Source organism: Lampetra planeri, chromosome 81 (genome assembly GCF_965212315.1).
Source record: "Lampetra planeri chromosome 81, kcLamPlan1.2.h2, whole genome shotgun sequence".
NCBI classification, from domain to species: domain Eukaryota; kingdom Metazoa; phylum Chordata; class Hyperoartia; order Petromyzontiformes; family Petromyzontidae; genus Lampetra; species Lampetra planeri.
Window position 1 is genome coordinate 2,076,094 of NC_136185.1, and position 17,656 is coordinate 2,093,749.

General features: G+C 51.5%; 1 protein-coding gene across 5 annotated transcripts in view; it reads right to left on the minus strand.

The window, feature by feature from the left end:
• The window catches only part of LOC144738329 (uncharacterized), a 44,095-nt gene that overhangs the window by 11,255 nt on the left and 15,184 nt on the right, over positions 1-17,656 (minus strand). For 4 of the 5 annotated variants that reach the window (XM_078621363.1, XM_078621366.1, XM_078621365.1 and 1 more), the window contains one exon: positions 11,123-11,321. In XM_078621363.1, the coding sequence (XP_078477489.1) occupies positions 11,123-11,321 (199 nt within the window). Of the gene's footprint in view, positions 1-433; positions 10,632-11,122; positions 11,322-17,656 lie in introns of those variants that run through there. The other variant, XR_013589218.1, reaches the window with a different exon arrangement.

Genomic DNA, 17,656 nt, shown 5'->3' on the forward strand with positions numbered 1-17,656 from the left:
TACCACTTATGGTTTGGGCTGTAATATTCACAATAACTGGGACGCCTTGTTGCTGAGAGTCGCAAATTGAATTCCGTAGTTGCTGGCCTCTTGGTAGTTTTGCTCTCGTGCTCCCTGCCCTGATTTTGGTATTTCAAGTCATATCATGAATGCTGCCAAAACTGCTCGTTGTTGTGTTTAGTTTATTGTCCTTCCCCCACACATCTGATTAGCATAGTTGGCTACGTAGAGTGAAAATTAAGTTCAAAATACATACAGAAATACGCAAACAAATATGTAAATTGAAATATAACAATTTTTTTTGTGTATTTGTGTTGTCAGAGCCTTGCCACCTGCCATTGACAAATACATAAAATTGTAACATATACAGTACTAGTGTAATAAGGGACTCGATCCTGGTTCTGTCTCCGTCGTCCTTTATTCGGGTTCTTACACTTTTCCTGCACGGCCCTCGCTCAGAGCTCTCCCCTTGGCAGCTCCGTAGCTGCCCTCGCTCCCGTAGCCTCCACACCTCTGCAGCTCCGCTGCAGACCCCTTGTGCAGTCCTCTGGCTGCGTCTACTGCAGCTCCATCGCTGCTCTTACTGCAGCCCCACTGCTGCCCGTCGTTCCTCCGCGCTTGGTCACCGCTGGCCGACGGTGCCAAGTCTTACTCCCCCGTGTGTGTGGCGATCTCGCCACTCCTCGACCTCCGCCCTGTGTGGCCTCACTCTAACTCAGTCTTCCACACTCTCCCGTCTCTTCCGGTATCTCTCCCTTAAGACCTCACCCCTCTCACCCACGTGACCTAACTCCTCCCCCCATGACGTCATATCCGCGAAGCCGTTTACGCCCGCATTACACCACCCTCCCCCGTAGAGAAAATCCAGCCGACCTCGGCTGAACAATAACGAGACCAGTAATGCGAGCGAACACAACCATCACACATTCAAGGACAACGAAGCATACAATAAATATAACAACAACAACAACACAACAGTAAAATTTAACGAAATGTAAGGGACTTTGAGCGCGTTCGGGTCGCCGGTCCGTCCCGGACGGGCGGCGGCCCTCCTGCAGACCGGGAACGTGACGGGGTTTTAGGAGCGACAGGATGAAGTCCTCCTGTCGCTATTGGAGGCCCGTCAACGTCCCGGTCCCGTGTCCCTGAAGGCCCAGCGTCGGGGGTGCGTTGCGATCGTGTCTTCGACGGGGTCGGAAGGGCGGTGGGGCTCGGAGTCCCCGCAGCCGTGGTAGGCACACCCCGAGCAGAGTCTCCTGTCTCCAGCAATGTCACGGCCGGCTTGTCTGTAAAAGGTACGACAGGCGCTCTTGCAAGGTCAACAGGCACAGGCAAGGATGAGTCGACAGCCACAGACCCCGGCAAGGCAACATCGGGAGATGACGCATCGTCTCGAGGGGCCACATATGGTTTCAAGCGCGACGTGTGAACGAACCAACGCCGAGATCCAAACCGAACACGCGCAGACTGTGGGTTGGGAACCTCGATGAGGCGGACCGGCCCTTGCCATGGTTTGTGTAATTTAGGAGAGGTACCTGGCCGCACCTGCGGGCAATGGAGCCAGGCCATGTCCCCCACCTTCCAGGGGCACTCCCCCTTCGAGCGTCGAGCACACCGCTCGTTCCGGGCCTGGGCTTTGGCAGTAGCCATGCAGGCCCCCTGCCGTGCCTCAGTAACCCGACGAACAGTATCCCGAATGTAATCAGGAAGAGGCTTAGCAGGTCCCCTCACTCCAGTTCCCAACTGCACATCCATTGGCGGCACGTTCTCGCGACCATACATAAGGAAAAACGGCGAATATCCTGTAGCCGCATGCGGCGTCATTCGGTATGCCGAAAGTACCCCAGGGATATGCAAATCCCAATCCGATTGTTTTTCACTCACGTTGTGACACAACATGGCGGACAATGTCCGATTTAGCCGTTCGACCATGCCATCCGTTTGCGGATGGTAGGGAGATGTCCGTATCTTTTTAGTTCCAAGAGCCGCGCACACCTCCCCCAACAATTTAGAAGAAAAATTACGGCCTTGGTCTGTGAGGAGCTTCTTCGGCGCCCCCTTATCCATAACGTACCCGAATAGAAAGGCGTCTGTAATAGACGCCGCTGACTGGTCAGGCAAAGGCCAGGCCATCGGCCAGCGGGAGAGGTACTCTACCCCAACTAACAAGTATTTATTTCCCTTAGCGGATGGCGGGAAGGGTCCCAAAATGTCCAACGCCACCAATTCGTTAACTCTAGACACCTGAATAGATTGTATGGGCGGCACATATGGTTGTTTAGGTGGTTTCCGCCGGGCACAATCGGGACACGCGCAAACGTGACCGATGACATCCGTTGTCATGCCGTGCCAAAAATAGTCTCGCTGCAGCGTCAATAGGGTCTTCTGCACCCCCAGATGTAAAAGCGTGTCCCCATGCAGAGTCCTAATCAACTCGTACCGCAAGGATGCCGGTACAACCAGACGCCAGCGCTCCTGTAACCCTTCCCTCCATATCAGCAGACCATCGAGGAGAACGGTTTCCGGCATACCACTCGTACCCAGTCCCCCACTCTTCTTCGCAGTCCGATTCCGTAACGAGACCAATGAACCATCCAACATTTGTTCCCGAATCGACACAGCCCTTGGAAGATTCAGAATCCCATCAGCCGGTCCCGGCACCTTTGGAGCTTCAGGCACGTTGACCGCCAACGCAACAGGCTGAGGGGGTTGCTGAATCGGCGCACATCTATGCGTCCCCGACGCGCACGCGCAAGGGGATGGCTGCGGCAACCTAGAAAGCGCGTCCGCATTCGCATGGAGCACCCCGTTCCGATGGTGAATTTGGAAGGAAAATTCTTGCAGCGTGTCCAGCCACTGCGCCAACTGGCCGGATGGTTGGTCCATCTTAAGAGCATACTGCAAGGCCGCATGATCCGTGCGAATAATAAACGAACGACCGTAGAGATACGGTCGAAATTGGCGGAGAAAGAAAACAATAGCCAAAAGTTCCCTGCGTGTGACGCAGTAGCGAGTTTCTGCAGGAGACAAAACCCGGTTACCATACGCCACCACGCGTTCCACACCACCTTTTGATTGAGACAACACGGCCCCAATGCCCGTGTCACTCGCATCCGTATCCAGAATGAAGGGGTGATCAAAATCAGGATAATCTAACGTCGGTGCAGTAGCCAGTCGATCGCGTAGGCTCTGAAACGCCGCCTCAAGCAAATTTCCTTCCTTTACCCGTAAGGAAGTGCAAGGGCCTCGCGATCGTCGCGAAATCAGGAACAAACCTCCGATAGTATGAGGCAAAGCCCAAAAAGCGACGTACATCCCCCACCGTGGCCGGGGTCGGCCAGTCACGGACGCATGTTGTCTTGTCCGGATCCGTGGCCACCCCGTCCGCACTTACGATATGCCCCAAATAGCGCACGGACCGTTGCAGTAGGTGACATTTCTTAGGCTTAAATTTCAAATTTGTGGAACGCATCCTGGCGAACACCGCCTCCAACCGCAGTAAATGCTCATCAAATGTGCGGCTGAAGACGATAATATCATCTAAATATATCAGACACGTCTCCCACTGCAACCCCGTTAACACCAACTCCATCAACCTTTGAAATGTGGCAGGGGCAGCATTCAGCCCCATCGGAAGGCAGTTAAATTGGAATAACCCCTGCGGCGTACGGAAAGCAGTCTTCTCCCGCGAGGGTTCGTCAAGGGGAAGCTGCCAGAATCCCGAAGAGAGATCTAGCGTTGAAAAGAACTTCGCCCCCGACAAGGCATCGAGGGAGTCGTCCATACGCGGCAGGGGGTACGCATCTGCCACAGACACTTTATTCAATTTTCGAAAGTCGACACAAAATCGCAATTTGCCATCCTTCTTTTTAACCAAAACAACAGGCGCGCCCCATGGGCTGTTAGATGGACATATTATGTCCGCAGCCAACATGTCATCCACTGCCCCTCGAACCTGATATCGCTCCGCCGGACTCATCCGATGCGAGTTCAACCGAATAGGGGCAGCGTCCCCTGTGTCAATGTGATGGTAAAGCAACGAGGTGCGTCCCAAGTCCAAATCGTCGGAGCTAAACACATCAGAATAACTCAATAATAATTTACGAAGCGCACAACGTTGTTCCCCGGAAAGGGAAGAATTTTCCCCACACAATTGAGCGATCCAGCAATTATCAGCGGCACCAGGACCTGAAACACCACCAACCACGATCTGGCTGCCCAGATGATCTTGTGCCGTAAACGCCGTAGTGGCATGCGCCACAACCGTACCAGCCGGCACACACACATTCTCAGAACTTGCATTAAGAACCTGCAGAAACGGCTGCTGGTCATGCCGGACAATAGTTTGCGCCCCCACGAGCGCCGCTCCGCCCGTTATAGTGGCGGACGGCGACAACAAAATCCCAATTGCACCCTGACGACCAGGTACAGGCTTCCGATATCGCAAGGGGATAAGCATCTGTGAGCCAGGTGGAATATCAACAGATACCTCGGACAACGCCTGCACCTGAGCGACCGGAGCAGGTCGCCCCCAGGGCGACGGTAGAAACGTAATTTTATGGCCACCCGGTAATTCAATGCAGTTTTGATTAATTCGAATTAGAATGGGCATCTTGGCCAGGAAGTCAGTTCCCAATAAGCAAGGAACCGCGAGGGACCTCGAAATTAACACAATTCCCGAGGCCGACACTCCCCCAATAGATATTGTAGCGTCCACCTGGCCCACAATGCCCATGCTACCCCCGTTGGCAGCGACGCAAGAATCGTATACCGGACGCACGGCCTCAGGTGGGATGTTCAACAGATGGAAAATGACATCCGATATAATGGTCGCGGACGCCCCGGAATCCACTAACACACGTATGTCCACCCCTTGTATAGAACCAGGTACGGTGGACGAGCCAGTAGCGGCCGCGACGACCCGACGTGCCAATTTACGCCACTGCGTTACCGAGCGATGTGGCCCAGTCGATGGCCTCCCCCCGTTATTAATAACACCCGGATCGCACGACAACGGTGATGAGTGAGGTGTCAAGCCTTGCCGGGTGTCTGGTGCACACCGACTTGCCTGTCCTGGAGGATCCTTCCGTGGCACGTCCGCTGACGAGGCCTCCTGCTGGGGCGGACCCGGGACGCGGGCCCAGCAGTCCCTGGCGTAATGGCCTTTACGGCCGCAGCGGAAGCAGTCGATGTTATTACGCCGCGCCGCAGGCACCCCGTCCCGACGCTCCCGTGGCGGTGGCGCAGATCGCGGCCCCGGCATACTGCGGGCCGACCACTGAGCAGAGGCGGCTGACAGCTCCTGCGGGCCCCCCCCCCCCGTCAGGAACGTACACCGCCTTCTTAGGATCCCAACCCGCGGCCCCTCCTTCGACGATGGGTCCCCCCGTCCACGCCATGACTTGCTTCCAACAGCGCAGGTTGAACTGGGCATCAAGACATTTAGCGGCCGCCCGGGACGTAAGCTTTTCGTGGCCACACACCGGCATAGGAATCCCCAAATCCCGGGACAGCTCGAGCATCTTACCCAAGATGAGAGGTTCGAGCAGGTCAGGCTCCGTCTCCGGGTATGCAGCCATGGCCAACTCCAATACCGCACCCCAGTATGCCACCGGCGACTCCTCGGGTGCTCGCTGACGTTGAACAAACCGGCGATGAGCGTCATCCGGTGGTTCATATGCATCTGCCATCTCGTCGAAAACTCCTCTCAATGTTTTCTTCTTCTCCGCCTTGATGGAGCGGAAGAATCTCACCGACTCGTCATCGAGAAGAGTCGGTAAAACCTCCAACGCCTCAGCGTCCGTCCACCTCGCTGAGCGTACCGCCGCCAGAAATCGGCAGGCGAAAGCACTCCAATCGCCCCCGATGGAGAATTCTTTGACGGTCGTGAGATGACGACTGCGACTCCTTGTTGCACCGTCCTCCTCCGATGACTCACCAGGCGGCATATTCAAAATGGCGTCGCATCGCCACGTGTTCAAGATGGCGGCCTCTCGCCGCGGGGAGCGCAAGATGGCGGCTTCCCGCCGTTCTTCTCCTGCCACGCCCAAGATGGCGTCTTCTTGCCGCGTGGTCAATGGCGCCGACAGCGGAGGCAAGGCAGCGACCTGCGGACCTTCATCGGCTCCCCCCAACGCCGTCCTCGGCGTGACGAGCTCGCACAATTGCGCGAGCACGATTTTCAGCGTCTCCAGCTGCGCCGCCATCTGCCTCCATCGCCAATCCGCGTCCACAGGTGCAGACGGGTCCACCGACGCGGCGACCTCTTCGACTCCCGGACCCGCACTTGTTCCCGCACGGATCTCCTCCTCCATCGCAGGTAGGTCGACCGCCCGAGGAAGGTCGTCTTCGTCGGATGTTGTAGCAGACGATGGCGCAGGAATATTCTTTCTTCTGAGCTGTTTTGACATGCCGTTTCACTTCTGACACCAGTGTAATAAGGGACTCGATCCTGGTTCTGTCTCCGTCGTCCTTTATTCGGGTTCTTACACTTTTCTCGCACGGCCCTCGCTCAGAGCTCTCCCCTTGGCAGCTCCATAGCTGCCCTCGCTCCCGTAGCCTCCACACCTCTGCAGCTCCGCTGCAGACCCCTTGTGCAGTCCTCCGGCTGCGCTCACTGCAGCTCCATCGCTGCTCTTACTGCAGCCCCACTGCTGCCCGTCATTCCTCCGCGCTTGGTCACCGCTGGCCGATGGTGCCAAGTCTTACTCCCCCGTGTGTGTGGCGATCTCGCCACTCCTCGACCTCCGCCCTGCGTGGCCTCACTCTAACTCAGTCTCCCACACTCTCCCGTCTCTTCCGGTATCTCTCCCTTAAGACCTCACCCCTCTCACCCACGTGACCTAACTCCTCCCCCCATGACGTCATATCCGCGAAGCCGTTTACGCCCGCATTACACCAGCATTCAGCGTGTTGATTGCTTTTGAAAAAAATTGCTTCCTGATTTTTGACCTGAAGATGATTTGGGCAGTTTCAAGTGAAGCGTCCTAAAAAAAACTGTGGACTTTTTTTCTTTTAATTTTACCAGTTAAGGCTCACTGAGCCATTTAGCTCTTTTTCAGAAGCAACCTGGCCACAAATGAAAGCTCAACGACATTTATAACAGAAACTCGTTTTGATTCTAAATGTGGAGGGAAAAACTGGAGAACCCAGAGAAAATCCACGCAACCACGGGGAGAGAGAGATACACAAACTCCAAATTTATAACAGGCTTCATGATTGGGATCGAACCCACGACCTCCTGTATACCAGGTGAGGTAGTTAACATTTCCTAGCCCCCTTGGCGCCCCTATCTCGTGCCGTTTTTTAGTCTGACACTGATGAGACAAGGCCATGACGAAGGCTGTCTCTGGTGTAGGCCAATCAGCTTCAAAGACAATGCATGGCTTACTTTAGAATGTATTTCAGAGCATTCTGGGATGCCCCGAGTTAAGATTGGAACAGAAAGGACAATTAAATTGTCTTGAATTGGTAAGGGAGACTTTAAACTAAAATATAAAAACTATATTTTTTTACCAGTGAAGCCCCATAGACCTACATAACTCTTATTCAGAACAGATCTGGCCATCACAAATGATAGCTCAACAAAGTTGATTATCATCACGTCGCAATGTATTGCAGCCAAATACTCTGAACACGTAGTGACGTTTTTTCTAAATGTGGAGGTGAAAACCGGAGGACCCAGAGAAAAATCTTAAACAACTACGCTGGTTTGGTCGTCTGCGTGCGTATCTGGACGTTAATTTATTTACGGACCAGCCCAAACAGCTCGCTCTGATTCGATGAAAATAAAACAGCCGGCAAAAAGCCACAGCTCACTTTGATTCGATAAAAATAAATAATTAACACGCCCGGAAGAGAGCGATAGCATAGGTTTGGCAAGGTCTGCGCCGCAGTGCTGCAGTGCACTGTGGGCGCAGACCCTGCGCTGTGTGAGTGTGGTGTGTATGCAAGTGTGCGAATGGTAGTTACGCTAATATTACGTTTATTTACGTAAAAAATGGGTGCTGCGTGCTGCGATTAGTGGAGTCCCCAAACACATTTACCTTACGAGTAGGCAGGGGTCGCTATACAGTAAGTCTTAGCGGACTGAGCTGGCAGCTTCACCTGCCGGGACCACGGCCAGTTGCGTAGCGCACCCTACAGTTTCGCCCATGGGTCAATACCCCCATGGGGCAACCCAGCTGACTGTTTGATGGGTACAATGGGTACTTTTCGGTTAATCCGGCTTATTACCATTATTATGTATTGACGTTGATCACGTCTCCATGGACGGCTTGCTGTCTACTTCGGTTGTGTAATTCAGATGTTGTGCATGCTGCTGCTGGTAAGGGCATGTGTTGCATAATATGCAGCATGTGTCCGCGTATCATGTTTGGCACGGATGCAGTTGGCGTTACTGTACATTTATCATGTTTTGGAGTGCCAATCCCATGCACTTTGAAATTTAATAAACTGTCAAAAAAGGTTGCAGCCCGGCCCCCGCCGCTGTCACTCTCTGGCCGTTGCACAAGCCATATCGGAATTTGCGACATGCTAAAACAATCAGTACAGTGTGACACCACCCGGGTAACTCCCGGGATCAAAATGGCCATTGGTAAGTGATCGCTTTATTGAGATGATTATGGTACTACCACAGGGTATTGTCAACGGTTCAGGAGGAGGAGAGGTCTGGATTTCTAAGTCTCACAGTACCGGTAGGAAGCGCCGGGTGGGGGATGCCCTCCACTGGGGTACAAATTCTGTCATTATTAGTATACGATTATGCAATGTTTCTATCTGCAAGCTGTCATAACTGAAACGATCCCCGTTATTGTTCGATTGAGAAATAGAGTGACCCACACCTCTGATATCATATGTGAGGAACCCAAAAATCTGATGCATGCGTAAAACACCCACAATGGGAATACGTAAACGTAAAAACACCAACAAAATATTTTTTTATAAGAAAAAAATAGGTGGCCCCATAACGGATTTGTCTGTGTGTGTACATACAGACGGAGGATGCAGGGGCTAACCTGTGTGCGATCGGAACGGTGCAATTTCTGACCAATGTCACTGTGGATGGCGCACATGCTGACGCACACCGGAGCTGTGTCTTTGCCATGCAAGGGCATGGTGGATGGTGGAGCGCATATGGATGGTGCGTTACGAATAAAATTAAACAAACAAACCGCTGGAAGCAGCCATGCGAGCAGGCTACCTTGAGAGCGATCGCGAATGGGTTGCGTGTCTGGAAGAAGCCTCGCTCTTTCAGATGCCGTACCAGCTTCGTCAACTCTTCGCTACCATTCTGCTGTATTCCATGCCAGCAGATACGAAGGCTCTCTGGGATAAATTTTACGACGAATTGGCTCGCGATTACGAGTACCAGTACCGCCAGCTGACCAACAAAGAAGAAATGCTAAATCTTCTTGGTTCTTTCGCTAAAGTCACGTACAAGGGAAGTAATAAAATAAAAAAATTAAACATAATAAAATAATTCTCACGACGTTTCGGCCACAACGCAAGCCGCCGTCCTCAGGTGAAAACCAGGTCTGTCGAGGCGACAGCGTCTGAATGAAACAGCACACGTGCTTGGAGCATATATATAAGCTGGGTTGGAAGGGGGGGAAAGGGCGCCTTGACAAAAGAATTTGCATATCAAGAGCAATTTAGCATATTTATGGGAAATGCAGGTATGTGATTAGTACTACTTATGCCCGTGCATTATGCAGGATTAGCAGCATCAAAGAAAATAAAAAAAAAATGGTAAAGTTCAAGACCCTTCACAGCCTCCACGAGTTCCTCACGGCAGGTGGGATGGCTCTGTCGGACTTTGACGACCTCCCGCAGCTTTCCGAGTACACACACTTGGTCTTGGACTCGCTGCTTGAGAACAACCATATCCGCCGCGAATTGGACACGAAGGACTTCCCATTTCGACTTCGGCGCAAACAGTTCCCCATTGTCCCAGCATTCGCGATGACCATCAACAAGGCGCAAGGGCAAACTGTTCACAACCTGGGATCATATCTACCAACGCCATGCTTCTCGCACGGCCAACTGTACGTGGCACTATCGCGAGTCACGGCAAGATCCAACATCAAGGCGCTTATTGAGGGACCTGACGACGAGGAGGAAGACGGAGTGTACACGAAGAATATCGTGAATCGCCAGATATTTGAATAAGTTGCATTCTATATTTGATTAAGTTGCATTATTGAATAATGTCGATTGAGCGTCTCATTAAAATACATATAACCTCACAAAAATAAACATAAAACAATCACCAAAACATGTATATTGTGTCCAGCCACTTTCAACTCCCCACCAACCAAGCATGTACACACCGCCCGCGAAGCGGGCGGCAACTGCTAGTCCACATTACCACTGGGAGATGATAATACACCGGTCCTCATTAACAGTCTAAAATATACATTTTAATAACCAAATCTTTTTCTCAATCTTTTATTGACCCTGTCACAAAGTATGACACGATTCTAAGGTGTATTCAGTCTACTGATACTTTTGATTTAAAGCTTCCGTGACTGCAGGGATTCATATTCTTGGTTCTTTCGGTAAAGTCACGTAGAAGGGAAATAATCAAATAATATAAATATAAAACTATAAAAACATATTTTTATTGTTTTATATTTTTATAATTTTTAATAAAAAAATATTTTATTGTTTTATGTTTTTATTATTTTCTTATTTCCCTTATACGTGACTTTACCGAAAGAACCAAGACTACTGATACTTGCTAAAAAAAGGTCAATATTGACCGTTGAATTAGGTCTCATTGAATCAAAGAACCGTCCGACCAAGTCTCGGGCACGAGTAGAAATCTGCCTTTGGAACATGGAGCCGGCCAATCGTCATCATGCTGGGTTGCTGCTATACGGCATCAGACTGTGAATAAGCTTTGTGTTCAGGCTGCTCATAACCACTCATCTTCTGACCGCTTCAAAATCACGAGAAACTGATTTCGATTAACACCACCACCACCCGCAAGATGTTCTTACTGTGGTTGCGAATAGAGGGAAAATACTAATTTATTTCGATTAATTTTTTTATATACCACACCCTATCGGTGCAACTACAAATACGTTCAAATATTACTGTTGGCGGATGCGATACAGACCCGGTGCTGCTTCTTGTACTCTCAGCTGTAGAGTCTTGCTGCCTTGTTTGAGAAAGGAGAGAAGTGTGACCTCACAGTGGTAGGGACCAGAGTCGTCGTTCTGGATGTTGCTCATGGAGATGGACGCATCACACTTGGACTCGTCTCCCATCCACTTCACCCGCGGTTCATTCAAGCTCCGGAGTTCGATCTTATATATCTGGAAGCACAAAAGCATAGAGCAACAATGTCTTATTTAACGGGTAAAAAGTGTGCAAACCCATCACGCGTCAACGATACTTTAAATCAGTGACGACAAAAATGGACAATACGGTAGATCATCAATAATTATCCGGCAGCTTTAGTAGGGGAAGGGGGCGCCGTATTTTTTTTGTTAAACGGATAATCATTAAATAATTATTTAAAATAGTTTAATTTTGCGCTTACTTCTAAACAGTATGATTTAGGTGTTGTGTATATATTTTTTGTTTTAAATGTGTTTACTATAAGAAATTGGCATAAATAAAAATATACTAATAGGGAAAAAGAAATATTCTGGAAAAAAAAGTTACTGTATTTGCTGAACGGTACTTACCACGACAATCTCGACGAGTTCTACGCTCTTGTTTCATCACAACCATGTTTTTGACGATCGCCCGACTGATGCAGCCTTTAGACTGGGTGCTCCGGCGAACGCGGAATTACACGGCACTTTTTTTAGGCAGCACCATGTACATTTTCTGTTTTTAGTACCGTAGTTATTTGTCGTGAAAAAATGTATACATATGTAGAGGAGTAAAATGGGGACGTGACGTCAGGTGTGCCGTTCAGTGCGATGACGTCACGTCTCCTAGGGTACTTAAGAGATACCCCGTGACGTAAGCGGGGTCACTGTGGGAACGGGGAAAGTAAACAGGGTGAAGAGGGAACCTAGGGGTAGAGAGAGGGATCGAATAGGGAGTCTGGGGAGAAGCCGGTGGTAGCCGTAGAAGTGCTCTCTCTCCGGTCGGTGGAGTCGGCAGAGTCCACGATCCGACACGAGAGAGTGAGACCGGAGCTAGCCGGCAGGGACCCGGACTCAGAGTAGGACCCCTAGCCCCTGGGAGTTGTGTACCCTGTGTAATATTGTAACAGCTTTAATAAACCCTGGCGAAAGCCCCTAACTTACCTCCGTCTCCGAGTACGTCGGTCGGAACTACTCAACACAAATATACGTGGAGCATTTTCATCAAGCTGGATGGAGTGTACAATGTACTGTATATATTTGACACTGAAATCAAGAATAGCTACTTTTTTCGTCACGCACACGGTGCCGATTGCTGCACCTTTGCCAATTTCGTTGGATCAGTCTGGGACCGCTGGATAATGTTGGAAACTGGATAATCGCGCACTGCATAATCGATGGTAATCTGTACGTGAATCATGCTGCTCATCACGTATTGAAATATATTTCTCTTTTTAAAATAATTTTTATTGTATTTAAATCTTATTCTTTCATATGGCTGATATAGATACTGAGCAACAACTAAAATGTCACATTCGGGTGGTCAAGCCAGATAACTGCGTCAGGAGGAGTGGAGTATATGGCTGTGATATCTCCTCCGTATTTGTGGATTGGGGCTTTGACGTCGTCATACGTTGTACGGTCTCAGCTCTGGATGACCACAGTCGCATACTCCTGGAAAGTTTATAATTACCCATTTGTGCATCAGGTATCTGCATCTTCTGCAGCCGTGGTTTATGCAGTGGGTGATGTGGTTTTTGGGTGGACCATGAGCCCGGTACGGAGCACGAACCGCGACGCAGGGAGGAAGGACGCTACAGAATCTCAGCTGGGACAGAGGTCCCCAATTCTGCGGCTACTGGGTTTAGAGGGAGGGATATTGAGGCTCACTGCCCCATTATTCGGCTTCCAAAATTATCCGGTTGATCCGGAGAAACCGGCAAAAAGCGCTCCAAAGGCTGTTAACCAGGTCCGGCGATCGGCACCAAGTGCATATGATACAAACACAAGTACGTACAGTATATTTTATTTCAGTGTCAAATATTATATCTAGTACATTATACACCACATATAACTTAAAAATGAAAATACTGCACGTGTATACATCACCCCATGCAGATTATTCGAGATTGGAGTGGTAAGTACGGTACAGTAAATTCAGTAGCTTTTTAAAGTAGAATGTTTATTTTAGCCTATTTGTTTATTAATGACAATTTCATCTTCTTGGTTCTTTCGGTAAAGTCACGTATAATGGAAATAATAAAATAATAAAAATAAAACATAATAAAATAATTCTCACGACGTTTCAGCCACAACGCAAGTAGCCATCCTCAGGTGGAGAACAGGTCTGTCGAGGAGACTCTGTCCGAAACGTCGTGAGAATTATTTTATTATGTTTTATTATTTTATTATTTCCATTCTACGTGACTTTACCGAAAGAACCAAGAAGATGAATCCCTGCAGTCACGAAAGCTTTAAATCGAAAAATGACAATTTCACTTAGTAAAAACATTAAAAACACAAAAAAGACGTCATGGGGGGCGAGGAGTTAGGTCACGTGTGAGAGAGGGGTGAGGTCTTAAGGGAGAGATACCGGAAGAGACGGGAGAGTGTGGGAGATAGAGTTAGAGTGAGGCCACGCAGGGCGGAGGTTGGAGAGTGGCGAGATCGCCACACACGCAGAGTAAGACTCGGCACCGTCTGCCAGGGGTGGCCGAGCACGGAGGAACGAGGAGCAGCGGTGGAGCTGCAGTGAGGGCAGCCGGAGGACTGCACAGGGGATCTGCAGCAGAGCTGCAGGAGCGAGGAGGCTACGGGAGCGAAGGCAGCTGTGGAATTGCCAAGCGGAGGGGCTCTGAGCGAGGGCCGTGTGGGACAAGTGTAAGAACCCAAATAAAGGACAACGGAGACAGACCCAGTGATCGAGTCCTTTATTACACTGGTGTCAGAAGTGAAACGGCATGTCAAAACAGCTCAGAAGAAAGAATATTCCTGCACCATCATCTGCTACATCATCCGACGACGACGACCTTCCTCAGGCGGTGGACCTGCCTGCGATGGAGGAGGACATCCGTGCGGGAACGAGTACGGGTCCGGGAGTCCAAGATGCCGCCGCGTCGGTGGACCCGTCTGCACCTGTGGACGCGGATTGGTGATGGAGGCAGATGGCGGCGCAGCTAGAGACGCTGAAAATCGTGCTCGCGCACTTGTGCGAGCTCGTCACGCCGAGGACGGCATTGGGGAGAGCCGATGGAGGTCCGCAGGTTGCTGCCTTGCCTCCGCTGTCGGCGCCATCGGCCACGCGGCAAGAAGACGCCATCTTGGGCGTGGCAGGAGAAGAACGGCGGGAAGCCGCCATCTTGTGCTCTCCGCGGCGAGGTGCCGCCATCTTGAACACGTTGCGATGTGACGCCATTTTGAATATGCCGCCTGGTGAGTCATCGGCTGAGGACGGTGCAACAAGGAGTCGCAGTCGTCATCTCACGACCGTTAAAGAATTCTCCATCGGGGGCGATTGGAGTGCTTTCGCCTGCAGATTTGTGGTGGCGGTACGCTCAGCAAGGTGGACGGACTCTGAGGCATTGGAGGTTTTACCGACTCTTCTCGATGACGAGTCGGTGAGATTCTTCCGTTCTATAAAGGCCGAGAAGAAGAAAACATTGAGAGGAGTTTTCGACGAGATGGCAGATGCATATGAGCCACTGGATGATGCTCATTGCCGGTTTGTTCAACGTCAGCGAGCACCCGAGGAGTCGCCGGTGGCATACAGGGGTGCGGTATTGGAGTTGGCCATGGCTGCATATCTGGAGACGGAGCCTGACCTGCTCGAACCTCTCATCTTTGGTAAGATGCTCGAGCTGTCCCGGGATTTGGGGATTCCTATGCCGGTGTGTGGCCACGAAAAGCTCACATCCCGGGCGGCCGCTAAATGTCTTGATGCCCAGTTCAACCTGCGCTGTTGGAAGCAAGTCACGGCGTGGACGGGGGGGCCCATCGTCGATGGAGGTGCCGCGGGTTGGGATCCCAAGAAGGCGGTGTACGTTCCTGACGGGGGGGGGCCCGCAGGAGCTGACAGCCGCCTCTGCTCAGTGGTCGGCCCGCAGTAGGCCGGGGCCGCGATCTGCAACGCCGCCATGGGAGCGTCGGGACGGGAGGCCTGCGGCACGGCGCAACGACATCGACTGCTTCCGCTGCGGCCGTAAAGGCCATTACGCCAGGGACTGCTGGGCCCGTGTCCCGGGTCCGCCCCAGCAGGAGGCCTAGACAGCGGACGTGCCACGGAAGGATCCTCACAGGACAGGCAAGTCGGTGCGCACCAGACACCCGGCAAGGCTTGACACCTCACTCATCACCGTTGTCGTGCGATCCGGGTGTTGTTAATAACGGGGGGAGGCCATCGACTGCGCCACGTCGCTCGGTAACGCAGTGGCGTAAATTGGCACGGCGGGTCGTCGCGGCCGCTACTGGTTCGTCCACTGTACCTGGTTCTATACAAGGGGTGGACGTGCGTATTTTAGTGGATTCCGGGGCGTCCGCGACCATTATATCGGATGTAATTTTCCATCTGTTGGACATCCCACCTGAGGCCGTGCGTCCGGTTTACGATTCCTGCGTCGCTGCCAACGGGGGTAGCATGGGCATTGTGGGCCAGGTGGACGCTAAAATATCTATCGGGGGAGTGTTGGCCTCGGGAATTGTGTTAATTTCGAGGTCCCTCGCGGTTCCTTGCTTGTTGGGAACTGACTTCCTGGCCAAGATGCCCATTCTAATTAGAATTAATCAAAACTGCATTGAATTACCGGGTGGGCGAAAAATTGCATTTCTACCGTCGCCCTGGGGGCGACCTGCTCCGGTCGCTCAGGTGCAGGCGCTGTCCGAGGTGTCTGTTGATATTCCACCTGGCTCACAGATGCTTATCCCCTTGCGATATCGGAAGCCTGTACCTGGTCGTCAGGGTGCAATTGGGTTTTTGTTGTTGCCGTCCGCCACCATAACGGGCGGAGCGGCGCTCGTTGGGGCGCAAACTATTGTCCGGCCAGACCAGCAGCCGTTTCTGCAGGTGCTTAATGCAAGTACCGAAAATGTGTGTGTGCCGGCTGGTACGGTTGTGGCACATGCCACTACGGCGTTTACGGCATAAGATCATCTGGGCAGCCAGGTCATGGTTGGTGGTGTTTCAGGTCCTGGTGCCACAGATAATCGCTGGATCGCCGAATTGTGTGGGGAAAATTCTTCCCTTTCCGGTGAACAACGTTGCGCACTTCGTAAATTATTATTGAGTTATTCTGATGTGTTTAGCTCCGACGATTTGGACTTGGGACGCACCTCGTTGCTTTACCATCATATTGACACAGGGGACGCTGCCCCTTTTCAGCTAAACTCGCATCGGATGAGTCCGGCGGAGCGAGATCAGGTTCGAGGGGCAGTGGATGACATGTTGGCTGCGGACATAATATCTCCATCTAACAGCCCATGGGGCGCGCCTGTTGTTTTGGTTAAAAAGAAGGATGGCAAATTGCGATTTTGTGTCGACTTTCGAAAATTGAATAAAGTGTCTGTGGCTGATGCGTACCCCCTGACGTGTATGGACGACTCCCTCGATGCCTTGTCGGGGGCGATGTTCTTTTCAACGCTAGATCTCTCTTCGGGATTCTGGCAGCTTCCCCTTGACGAGCCCTCGCGGGAGAAGACTGCTTTCCGTACGCCGCAGGGGTTATTCCAATTTAATTGTCTTCCGATGGGGCTGAATGCTGCCCCTGCCACATTTCAAAGGTTGATGGAGTTGGTGTTAACGGGGTTGCAGTGGGAGACATGTCTGATATATTTAGATGATATTATCGTCTTCAGCCGCACATTTGATGAGCATTTACTGCGGTTGGAGGCGGTGTTCGCCAGGATGCGTTCCGCAAATTTGAAATTTAAGCCTAACAAATGTCACCTACTGCAACGGTCCGTGCGCTATTTGGGGCATATCGTCAGTGCGGACGGGGTGGCCACGGATCCGGACAAGACAGCATGCGTCCGTGACTGGCCAACCCCGGCCACGGTGGGGGATGTACGTCGGTTTTTGGCGTTTGCCTCATATTATCGGAGGTTTGTTCCGGATTTCGTGATGATCGCGAGGCCCTTGCACCTCCTTACGGGTAAAGGAAGGAAATTTGCTTGGGGACCGCCAGAAGAGGCGGCGTTTCAGGGCCTGCGCGATCGACTGGCTACGGCACCGACGTTAGATTATCCTGATTTTGATCAGCCCTTCATTCTGGATACGGACGCGAGTGACACGGGCATTGGGGCCGTGTTGTCTCAGTCAAAAGGTGGTGTGGAGCGCGTGGTGGCGTACGGTAGCTGGGTTTTGTCTCCCGCAGAAACCCGCTACTGCGTCACACGCAGGGAACTTTTGGCAATTGTTTTCTTTCTCCGCCAATTTCGACCATATCTCTACGGTCGTTCGTTTATTGTACGCACGGATCATGCGGCCTTGCAGTATGCTCTCAAGATGGACCAACCATCCGGCCAGTTGGCGCGGTGGTTGGACACGCTGCAGGAATTTT